The sequence below is a fragment of the Opisthorchis viverrini genome (genome assembly GCF_000715545.1).
Source record: "Opisthorchis viverrini unplaced genomic scaffold opera_v5_34, whole genome shotgun sequence".
Lineage (NCBI taxonomy): Eukaryota > Metazoa > Platyhelminthes > Trematoda > Opisthorchiida > Opisthorchiidae > Opisthorchis > Opisthorchis viverrini.
In genome coordinates, this window is record NW_008751690.1 from 65129 (window position 1) to 77933 (window position 12805).

The window sequence follows — 12805 nt, forward strand, 5'->3', positions numbered from 1 at the left end:
TATATATATATATAAAACAGAAGTAGTCTGGGAACATTGTGCACTAACTAGGTGGTAAAAATAATCCAAACCTAGGGGTGGGATTGGAATTCTTCTCCTCACACTACCAAGGAAGATAATTTGCCCTAGACACTGACTAGCAAGTGATTGTGTTGACGGTATAGACAATTCTTTGCCGCACAACCAGCCTGATCTTAAGAAGGCAGTGTGGAAAATTCATCTATCGATGCGAATGTAACGGCGATCAATGATTCCGAAACAAACAAAAAACGTCGTCACTGGAATGCGTGTACATTGCCAGGGTTGAAAGTATGCCACCAAAATATAAGTGCCACTACAAAGAAACTCGTAAAACAACTACTGAAGCGTTTCCGATCGACTAAAATGTACAGAATGAGCTCGGGAGCTAACTTAAAGAAGTCCACTGAAGAGTGAACATGGTTGCCAGAATATAACCCGTGATCATCTAAGCTAAGTGATCCCACATGCTTCAACACCTCAAGCGGGGTTAGAGTTTCATTAGTGCATGTAACCCTCCTTTGAATAGATGCAGTATTGAGGAAATAAATTCACTGCATACCACTCTGCTTTTGACGTTGGCTTTTGAAGAGTTTTCAGCAACCCCATGAGTAGCATATTACGTCTATTCAGATGCAGTATTGGTTTGTAACAGGAGAATCGAGATTAGCTGTTTGAAGCGTGGACGTTAACTTTAATGCTAGTAACACTGTGAATCGACGCGCACACGATTCAAAAGGAATAATGCGAGCATAAACAAACCGGTGTTCACATGGTTTGTATCCAATTATCCTGAACATCGTGAACTACTTAAATCCACAAGCACGACACGCGGTTGCCTAGTATATCCCCAATCGAAACCTCCATGTTCCTTTCTCTTAGCTATCTTTATGACTTCGGCATGAGTCAGTTAACTCCTAAAAGACGAATGGACGAAATTGTGGCAGCTACAACTACTGTACGACGAGTAGGCGGTTCCTACAGCTGATAGTGATGATAAACGGTATTCGGACAGAATATGTAGTTGACTTGTGCACTGGAGTAAAAGATTTCTGCCGAGTGAGTTTGGGGCGACGTTTACCCCGTACCGACTGTCATCAAACCTCTCCTCTATTTCGCAGACGGGCATACAATAAACATTTAGCTGGGGCCTGTTAATTCACGACATAATTTAAGATGAAGTCGTCCAGGAAAAACTATACTGCATCACACGAACTCTATCGGATGCAACCCTATGAGCCTGAAATAAATCAGAAATGCGAGTCAGAGGGCTTTGCCATTTCTGTAACACTGAAGAAAAGGTGTCTTGTTTTGATTAATGAAAACCCTGGGCCTTGAATTTAGTTAGATAACATTGCAGCGATTAACCTTATATATCACCTGGTTAAATTCCAGTCCCATTGGTTTGCAAGGATGCCGCTCGAGTACCAACGGACTGGCAGCGCCTATGTGATGGTTAGGGGGTTGTGCTACTCAGCGGTGCACAGGACTCCTAGGTGAGTGTGGTATCGTCCAGAATCGAACACAGCTAGCTTTTGGTTTCACGGAACCTACTAACGAAAAGCGGATACTGTATGATTTAATATTCAGTCAGGCGCCTTCGAATGGGTTTACGAAACTGCAATCTTTTCCTGCATATTACCTTTTCATCATTCTGATCCGTTTGAATTCCTTTAAATCTCTGTGAGCGACTACGCGCCACTGACAATGCAAGAAACGGGTAGGACATGAAGCAAACCTACAAAATCAAGACAAAGTGGCAACAGATTGGTCATAAGCAAATAATTGCAACGTGGTTGCTGGTCTGTTCGCCCAGCTTGGCACTTGGATGCAAACGTTTTATCACAACCCGAGGTGATATCTTCAGTGCGGGGTTGAGTCCACTAACATCCTACAAAACGGAGTTTTCCAATAATCTGATACCGTACTTCTGAAGATTGATTTAACACCAGAAGATGCGGAAAATCTTGCATATCAGTCACTTCTGATGATTAACTTGATTATTCGAAACCTTGGTGTTATCCCGTCGAATGAGAATTGTATGCGTTATATCCACTGCGAGGGTAGGCCCCGCTTGAGCTGCGCAATGAGGTTTTCCTAATATATCCACATCAGGGGGTGCCTGCAAATCTGGCAATGCGGATATACGCTACTTCACTTTACCCGCCATTGTGTAACAGTATGCACGTACTACCCTTACCACTTTCACAAATATGCTAAAGAGAATCTGGTTTCAGCATTAGATTGATCTACCGATGAAAAATCCTTTGAATATATCTACAGCCAAACAATAAAAAATGGTAGCCGGACACCAGGAGCCATGTGTGCATGAAGCGCTGGACATTAGGTAACGAAAAGTATAAATATTTGATTGAAGTTTTTGTCTTTTGTCAGCGACATTTGAGTCAATGCTAAACTAGTACTGCACTTAAAAAGCAAACAGTAATTTATTAGTAATCTTTACAACTCGAGAGAGTGACGTTTTTGCCATATCGCAGTGGTAGTTGGACAGAGGGTCACTTGGATAGTAAAAGCTGAAGGAACAGGTGGGAGAAAAGATGAAGGCGTCCGGTCCAAACTAACCAGAGGAATCATGAAAGGTACATTTGGTGGATAAAACTCACCTATTTAGATCGTTCGCTTTACCGGTATGTTTACTAATTTCTGTAAAAATAAGCAAGTCCCAAGTAATTGGGGAAAGGCAAGTAAATTCCGGCCACAAAGTACCCGACCGCCATACAAGATGTACTAGGATCCGAAATTCGTCTCTTTATCTGCGGCCGGAAAAGTTGGTGATAGCAAGAATTGGCCCCGTTTCATACTCGCTGATGAAAAATGAGGGTAAACGACCCTGTTATACGAATAAGCAACATCCCGATTTTACTGACCTGTAGCGCCGCTTCGTTCCCAATGGCCACCAGCGGTCAAAGAATCGAGTCTTCTTCACCGATGTTTGAGGGACTGTCTGCCGTGACTGACGGGTGCGTTGGGTGTGCAGAACGGAATTCAGGTCATGAGTTGCGGTAACCTCAGTAACTGGTTTGTGCAAATCTTCTGCATAGTGAAATTCGACAAGTGGTGCAACATCATCCAACTCTGTGCCAAGGTGCGCATTGACCTGCGGTGCGTATGGATGGGCCGGGCTGTCGACTTTAGTCCCATCGCTGGTTGCTACATGTGGTGGTGGTTTGGCCGAAACAATGATTATGCGATCCCACTCATCAATAAACTCGCAATCTCGAGCGACCGATATGGCTGTCAACATGTTATCACCTACAGATGCAAGGCACGCGAAGACAAACGTAACTATGCTACAGATAATCTGTATATTTATTATATATATATATATATGTATATTCATTAACCCAAATTATACAGTCCGAACCATGCTTCCAACCTACCTGTCACCATGACAGGCAGTATGTTGGCATCTTTGATTAGGTAACGAAAAGTATAAATATTTGATTGAAGTTTTTGTCTTTTGTCAGCGACATTTGAGTCAATGCTAAACTAGTACTGCACTTAAAAAGCAAACAGTAATTTATTAGTAATCTTTACAACTCGAGAGAGTGACGTTTTTGCCATATCGCAGTGGTAGTTGGACAGAGGGTCACTTGGATAGTAAAAGCTGAAGGAACAGGTGGGAGAAAAGATGAAGGCGTCCGGTCCAAACTAACCAGAGGAATCATGAAAGGTACATTTGGTGGATAAAACTCACCTATTTAGATCGTTCGCTTTACCGGTATGTTTACTAATTTCTGTAAAAATAAGCAAGTCCCAAGTAATTGGGGAAAGGCAAGTAAATTCCGGCCACAAAGTACCCGACCGCCATACAAGATGTACTAGGATCCGAAATTCGTCTCTTTATCTGCGGCCGGAAAAGTTGGTGATAGCAAGAATTGGCCCCGTTTCATACTCGCTGATGAAAAATGAGGGTAAACGACCCTGTTATACGAATAAGCAACATCCCGATTTTACTGACCTGTAGCGCCGCTTCGTTCCCAATGGCCACCAGCGGTCAAAGAATCGAGTCTTCTTCACCGATGTTTGAGGGACTGTCTGCCGTGACTGACGGGTGCGTTGGGTGTGCAGAACGGAATTCAGGTCATGAGTTGCGGTAACCTCAGTAACTGGTTTGTGCAAATCTTCTGCATAGTGAAATTCGACAAGTGGTGCAACATCATCCAACTCTGTGCCAAGGTGCGCATTGACCTGCGGTGCGTATGGATGGGCCGGGCTGTCGACTTTAGTCCCATCGCTGGTTGCTACATGTGGTGGTGGTTTGGCCGAAACAATGATTATGCGATCCCACTCATCAATAAACTCGCAATCTCGAGCGACCGATATGGCTGTCAACATGTTATCACCTACAGATGCAAGGCACGCGAAGACAAACGTAACTATGCTACAGATAATCTGTATATTTATTATATATATATATATATATGTATATTCATTAACCCAAATTATACAGTCCGAACCATGCTTCCCACCTACCTGTCACCATGACAGGCCGTATGTTGGCATCTTTGAGAGTTTGAATAACAGAATTGCTTTCCTTCTTCAGTCGATTTTCCATGATAAGGTAACCCAAGAACAGCAAATTTTGTTCGGCGCGTTCGCGTTCTATGCGAAGTGCCCGTACACAGGAAACCTTCAGTGGCCTCCATGCCAGAGCCAACACCCGGTACCCGTCTCTGGCATACTTCAACAAAACTGATTGAAAATCCGACGGGACTGGAAAACAGAATAGAAGTGACACTGTGGCTAGACACTTATCAAACGACAATTTTCGGGTAGCTTATAAGTCATCTAGTGAAACATTTCAACACACTTGTGTGTGCTACATGTGATATTATTGGGCGGCCAGGCGTACTTTGAATGCAATTTCGTTGACACGGCACCACACCAATCATTCTGACAGATATTTAGTGAGCTAAGAACTGCCCACCGGTACGTGAGTGATTTTTCTGTTGGATTCTTGGAGTCATTGAGACTCAAGAAAGACGTGAAAACGTGTGTGCACTGATTGTGCACTACATAAGGTCGCGAATTCCACACGCTATCCGCTAGGATGCTTTGATCAGTATGCGTCAGTATACACCCCTAATGTACTTTCCATCCACTCTGATTAAATTGTGGAACGTGGCGTTAGCCCTAAAACTCAAATTCCTGCACAGGCAACCAGTGGAGTAAACAGCTAGGGGAGATCATTGTTAGTGCTACTCCAAATAGTGCATAGTCCGGTCTAGGGTGAAAGCAGAATATGAATAAAAACCAAACGGACATTGTTTGGTTTCGGCTATTTAGCAATACTTGGCACAAACAATTGTCAGAGCAAACTTGCACAAGCAACTTACGACAAATGAACTGGATAGCGGATCTTTTTTATAGCTCGATTGTCTAACCAAACATGTAACTTGGACGGACCATTAAATCAATAATCGGTAAAGGCGGATAATATCGTTAGGAGCAACCATTGCCACCACATGATTTGAGGTAGGATGAGAGGCCGAGTCAGGGAGATTTCGGCTCCCGTGTGAATCCTAGAGGATCTTGAAAAAGGACACCTAAATATTGCGGTAAAGCTTGCAGCATTGTACCGATGATGAGTAACGGGTAGTTTGTTTGCTGGGCTGCATTATTCGGTAGCGGTTTACACTGAGAAAATTCTTGTTACTTGGCAACAGCCGAGAAAACCGAACTTGCGATCCAATCGCGATGTAAAGATTGTCACTCTAGCCATTAACGACATCCATAAAAAATAAATCATTCAGCTGAAACATCCTTTCGGTGCCTAGCTGGCATGTTACCTAAAGGAGGCATGAGGGCTGAGATACTGCCAGGTTGCCCAAACATAGACGGGCAAAGCCGAGAGGCGGAGGTCGGGTTCGAATCACGGACCTTTCGGCCAGTAGATTCATGCTCTAGCCACTTGAGTCATCTCGCCCCTAACGACATACATACGTAGACGTTGGTCCCTCAAATCTATCGTGTTTGGATATAGTGATACTGCTTGGTATAGCTCGAAAAATGCAAAAGCTAGGAAGAGATTTCCCTCCCCAATCAACGTATACAACCTGGTGAATACAGCAAACTATCATTCCCTCGGACCGATGAGTATGCAAATATAGAAGTCCAGTTCAACAAGATGTGTGTATAGTAGAAAGTGATCGGTAGTGCATATGAGTTTAGTGGGCAACAAGCCCTGAAGCGACGTTCCTCGACGAAGCTGAAGTGAGACAGGTAAGTCCCACTACAACAGGATCGCATGCTATCGGATCAAGAGGCCGGAGAATGACTTCATCTTTTTTCCTGAACAAGTCCAAATTCGTGGTTTTTTCATGCAGTTCCAGTAACTTGTTTACGGTGAGACAACTGACGAGAAATAGTTGACCCTACTGACATTTTGTGCATCTAATTGCGCGAATCACCCGATGCCTTCGCCAAAACAGTTTATTAGATAATATATCCTAATCAGAATTTACCAAATATACACCTATGCGTAAGAAGCTAACTAGCAGATTTCTACAAGTTGCTGTTCACAATTCACTCTAGCGGAAGTTTGATCGACTTTTTGTAAATAACTTTTATAACTCATATTGAAGTGAGCCAACAATAAATGAGCCGTCATTTGGATTGCGCGGAGTAGCCGACGTTTAAGTCTAAGGATGTTTCATCCAGGATCTTGAATGAGAACCAAACTAGACAGAACAATCGACAACCTGTTAATCAGGAATACAGTGTTCACAACATGACTGTTACGTAAGGTGAAATAAACTTGCGTGACCAAAAAATCGTTTGTTTCAGCGAGTGGGTCATAAGATGTCCAGAGTTGCGTGTCAGTGGTGACTTTTTGAGTTATTATGGTCGATAGTTGCACCAAGATGGCCTACACTGACTGACTTTCAGCTACCACCTTAACGTAGTTAGCTAGAACTGTTCAGTGAATTGTTGCTCCTACTCACTAAGAACGCTGGCACGCCGTAGACTGATGGTTTATCAGTTTAACCGGCAAACTATTCAGTGGATCATCCTTAGGGAATCATTTTTTTAGGGAGAAGGTTGCTTTGTCAAGCACATGATTAATCATGCTTGCGGACGTATTCTCGTGAGGAAGGTCGACGGGATATGAACTCTTCAGAGGGCTCTGTGATTAAGGAGCGAAATTATTGGCCAGAAGGTCCACGGTTCGAACCCATCCCCAGTATCTCGACTTCTCCCTTTTGGGTTTGGTTAACCTGACAGTATACCGGCCCTCGTGCTTCCCCGGGGTGGTATGACAGCTAGGCACCGAAAGGGTGTTAGAGCCCGGTGAGTTTTTTCAGATAGCACAACGAAAGTTGGGAAACGGTGACAGCTGGGAAACAGTACATTTCATGAGAAGCCCTTCTTCGAGGAAAACGAACTAATACTAATAGGCTGAATGAGCGACTGGTTGATTCGGTCTTTCAGCAGCGTCGGCAATTTTCCGAAAATTCTGGAGGCTAAATTTTTGCAAGTGTTCCTCGGGAACCAGTGCAGCTGAATTTGCTGGTACTGGTGGCTATAATCAATTGGCAACATTGATGCACTTTCGACTGCTGAAGATAATGATGACCAGAACCACGACAAACAGTTCACCGTGCGTGGTTTATTTACATACGTTGGTCTGAAAAACATAATATCAGGTATAACGAGTGATCTCTGACTCAGCTCACACCATCATATTTTCGTGTCCACAGAAGAGCTGATGAGCCAGTGTAATTGCACGCATGTATGGTAATTTATGAAAACTTAACACATCAGACTTAACAAATTACAGGTGAAGTCATGCTAACATTGTTACTCCACAACAAATGTAATGTGCTTACTTGTGTCACGACGGCAGAGTGTTTCTATCATTTCTGGGGCGCCTTTTGCGTACACACAGAACTCGGAGCCATACAAAGATCGTGTGATGACGGACATTCGTTGTAACGAGGATGTAAAGGGAAACTGACGCAAAATACCGACCTCGTAAGCACCCATCTACAGATATGGAAACAAATCAACAAGGTTCTATGACAAGAAGATGTCGATCGCAGTCACTGTTGCACTGGTAGGCAACCAAACTGAGAGTTACTAAGTGGTTCCAGAAATGATATAAAGTAATCTATGGCTTAGTACTGGTGCTCGGAAAACTCTACTCAATTAGATGAATGGAAGTACAGCTCAATGCCGAAAATAGTTCGGAAACGAAAGGAACTACGCCTATGTGATAGCTTCAGGCTAGCGGAAAATTAAAAAAATTGCACCAATCTGCATAGAATTAGTTCACCGACGACCCTGTAGAAAACAAATCTGGGGTCATCACTAGAACGTCCATGTGAGGTTATAGAGCTTCCATTGGTCGCCCCATTCGATTGCTAGCCTTAAAGATTAAGTAATGCAGTGTGGGCATCCAAGCTATCGCCCTGCTAACAAATCAACGTTGTCTTTCCAAAAATGAGTAAACTCAGGGGACTTCACGGAATCGTGTAGTGAATTACACCAATGTACTCCAAAAGGGATAGCGAAGGACTGACGGACAGAAACAAACCGAGGAAAGTTCGACCTCTGACCCGAATCTCTGTATTGTGTGTGTCCACTGAACAGGAACTGGACGTTCACCGTACAACCTAAAATCAGGTCAAGATTGGCTACCATATGGCATCAAAACACGTCGCCTTTTTACATACCATGCTCTGTCCAGGTAAACTTCGGTGAGTAACGCGTAGGCTGGAACTTCCCACCCAAATGTCGGAACACGTTTTCTCATGGATACGTACAAATTCTAATCATAGTGTGCAAAAAGCAGTAATAATATATTGGTTTCACCGCATAGCACACTAGGCTACCAGTCGCCCTGGAAGCTCAGCTGCCTGCAATTCTCTTTCCCAGTATTTTATGTTGTGGGCTGTTCAGGAAGCCAATCGAAGAAGTTACAACCACTTAACGTGTTACGAACTAGCCTTGCCTGCCGACTTATTATGCGACGGAATGTATCAAAACGACATCCCAGCTGTCCTATTTGTTTGTTTTTTGGACAACCAAAGGAATGCGTTATTTTTAAATGCCGACAGCATCGTAAGCTAGATGTGTACTCTCCCCATTTAACAATCCCCCATATCTGTATATGTGCCCGTCAATACTTCCCGATAAGGAGGAACACTGTGCCCGGTTTTATCAGCATTTCAGTATGGACTGACTTTAATTTGGAGAACGAAGACAAAGTCTTTATAGGTCCTGTAAATTAGGGATTGCAGCTTACGAGTGGTTCTGCGGATAGTTCACGCATCATATTTGCTGCTTATATTTAGATATACATTAGGAACTCTTGTTTAATACACAGCCAAATCTCGTTTCACTAAAATGCGCTAAAACTTGGGAAACCTGGATTCACTGCAGCATACCTATGTGATCACCATTTTGTTGCACGGAACCGTATTGTGTGTTCCAGAAAGTGTCGGATCTGTGTTACAATGCTGTGCGTTTTGCATTGATTCGATTGACTTACCCTTACTCTGAGAATACCGGACTACTGGTTTAGACCTTAACAAACGGATTATCAGTGAGACTTGCCATTGCGTTCAGAGAGCGTCGAATCAAAGCGTGGAATTTGCAAGCTACGTACCTTGTTCTATACAAGAGTCTTTTGGACCAAGCAGCAGTAACACTGAACTGAGCCTGGAATTATCACTCGGTGGTCACCAAATGCACACAGCCGATCTCGAATGCGCTATGTTTACATACTGGCTGCGAACACGGAAATGTTCCATCTTGTCTGCCTGGACAAATATACGATGACCAACTTCTATCATATTGAAGATAACCACAGTCAATTTTTGGGCGCATTTGGTGCACAGGTTCAGGTAAGAAATCGAAGTTCGGTTCAATTCTATCCGTGACTCCTTCAGAGGGAGGAGGGCGCTCTTGTCAGTTCGTCTTGTTTTTTTCGGCAAACTGAGATAAACGAGGGTGCTGATATGTTCCCGTATAAGCAAAATTACTAATCGTTTTTTGATCCCTTCCCGGGCAGCATATTTGATCATAGAAATTGGCATGGTGTAGGGCAGTATAGTGTTCTTGTGAATGGTTGGTTTTAAAATATCGTGACCGTACACTTAAATGGGTTCAGTGGTGGCTGGCAATGGATCGGATGTTGTTTTCTGCACCTACGCACGGCCTCGAAGCCTAGAAATGTTGTTCCTCTGTTAAAACCGTTCAAAACTGGCGTGATCGTAGCTGAACTCCAAATGTGGTTAGATCATTTACATGCGTCAGCCATGCCTGCTCTTTCAAAATGCGGCGCAGTTCACAAAAGAAGCAAAATTGAAAAGGGATATACCGAAAAGAGCTCCGAAGAACTAACCTGATGGAGTTGAGCGCTCAGATACCAGGTGAAAACCACCTGCCACAAACGCTGAATCCGAAATTAAGTGGTATCTTACAGCTAACTGAAATTAGTGCACACGGATTTCACTCCGGATAGTTGTAGACTATGGGTTCATTTAAATGGTTTCACCACATGCATGATTGAGTCTCTTGACCAATTGAACCACAGTACTATGTTTATCAATCCTCACGTAGCAGTGACAAGGAATAGCCCGGAAATATCAAAAACGAGAGATTCAGCTGGGTTCCAGGTGGGTCTCTCGCAAAACCGCATTTGTTTGCAGATGAGTGTATTTCGCTAAAGAATCAGCTTCTTATTGTTTGTAATGACTGCCTAAGAAAAATGTATAAAAGGCGCAGCAACTTCTGTTTGGCTTACAATGCATACCAAGCACGACAAAGTGTATCTGATTGCTCTCTACAGGGGATCCTTGTTGCACGCATGGAGTTGCACGCAGATGCCGGACGTTTAGACTCCGGAAAATAACATTTACACATTGGTTTCAGAGCACGTATCTTTATGAAACCTAACATTCAGCAAAACGGGCAAAAAATGTCCGTAACTGTACACTGGGTCAGCTTATCTTTATCGGAAATCACCAGCCATATTCATATAATAACTGCAGCTGGATTATAGCACAATCGTTTGCTAACATGTTTGACTACAGAACTGAGGCTACAGGCTAACACCAAATGGTGGGCAACCCGTAGTAGCACACATGGTTAGAATAGCCGTCATGGCCATATACCACAACCAATCGTGGCTTTCTAGTGAATGGTTGTGCCGCTAAGCTCCCGAATCAAAAAAACTACATGGGCACTTCATGGTACTCTAAACCTACTCCAAGCACAAACCATACGACCAATATCCACATGTGGCCATTAGTTGTTTTTTACCCACACTATACGTGCAGCCTGCAGTAAATCAACAATTATCATGTTGCAGCAGGTATATTCTGGCTGCCTCGTGACCAATTTACAAAATTCTGCGCGGGCTGCTTGGCTGAATGGCCGAGAAAAATACGAAATGGTCGAACGTTATAATGGCGATGTACCGTGATGTTCCGAAACTACTGCACAAAATTGTGATCCTACACCATGAGCAGAGATACTTTAATAAACCTTCAGAAGCCCAACGAAACTGCGTCGTAAACTTATTTATGAGTTGCACAATCTCCCTGTGATGCGAATACCCTGCAAATTGATCAGGTGATTTAAAGCACAGCTGACGGGTGACATGGTGCCCTCGGAGGCGATTAATCAGTTGTATCAGAATAACATTAGAAGTTACGCATTCTTATGATGGTACTGTAGGGTAGGTTATTAAAACTGGTTACAGAAAATCCGTTTATGAAAAAAACGTATATGCTATCCATGATACCCAGTTAGGATGAAACAGGAACTAACGAATATTCACAGAAACAACCGTCTACGTGACAGATGATTGGTCGCTTACACGCTAGAACCCCTTGAAGCCGACCCATACAGTTAATTTCTCATGACACTCTTATGAGAGTCTAGCGAGATAGCAGAAAACTATACGTTCGTAATAACCCACAGGGTAAGGTCGGACGATCATGGCATCACACTAGTCTCAGTTAAAAGAGTAAGGTCACCAACGTGAACAATTTCATGCCACTCGGAAAAAAGGTAAAGAAACACCCAAAGACAGCTGAACTTCCGCTAGCCAAGTACATAAGGTTTGGATGGTGGCCTTTTACTTTGTCTCACTTCCCCGAAAGGGATCACTTGGTCGATAGGGTTCAATTCGGGAGGCTTAGCTGTTTGGAGTGGATCAAATCTGGCAGTCCTACTAGGGATGATGAATAACGCCCTCATTGCGTACATTCTCATTAGTTAAAAGTTGCGGTGACTTGAACCACTTCACTGGCGAACATTTTTATGGACTTTTCACGGTTGATGCCATTACATGCGAATAAAAATACTCACCAGTTGGTCTTCCTCCAACGGATTTTCTCGAACTGGACGCACCACAGAAGGTATAGGCATGTCAAACTTACACTGACCTTCGGGAAACTCTTCCAGAAATTCCTAAAAAGCACACGGATGCACATACATTAACTGGATAGTCTTTCATAACAGAGACCGGAAACTGACGTTGCAAAAGAGCATCACAAAGAAAGCGTGATTTTTAGTTTATAATTTTCTATTGGTGTCACCGGCCAACCGGGGCTTATTTCGTCATTATCCAAACAATGGAATCACCAACAGAGGTTATGGGACTAACTCCGCTTTTGTGCAAATCATCATCATCATCATTATCAGCTGTAATAACCGCGTACTGGTCGTACACTGGTTGTAGCTGCCACAGTTTCGTTCACCGATGATTGGGGGGTAAGTAGCTGCGCATTGCACGCGCGAGCTGGTAAAT

General features: G+C 43.4%; 2 protein-coding genes across 2 annotated transcripts in view; one reads left to right on the forward strand and one right to left on the reverse strand.

The window, feature by feature from the left end:
- Positions 1 to 12805, reverse strand: part of T265_02652 (hypothetical protein) — a gene marked incomplete at both ends in the record, with an annotated part of 80714 nt that overhangs the window by 44660 nt on the left and 23249 nt on the right. The window contains 4 exons of the mRNA XM_009166954.1: positions 4001 to 4385; positions 4516 to 4755; positions 7872 to 8028; positions 12364 to 12465. Of these exons, the coding sequence (XP_009165218.1) occupies positions 4001 to 4385; positions 4516 to 4755; positions 7872 to 8028; positions 12364 to 12465 (884 nt within the window). The remainder of the gene's footprint in view (positions 1 to 4000; positions 4386 to 4515; positions 4756 to 7871; positions 8029 to 12363; positions 12466 to 12805) is intronic.
- The window catches only part of T265_02653 (hypothetical protein), a gene marked incomplete at both ends in the record, with an annotated part of 63880 nt that overhangs the window by 34536 nt on the left and 16539 nt on the right, over positions 1 to 12805 (forward strand). The gene's annotated exons all lie outside the window — the stretch shown is intronic.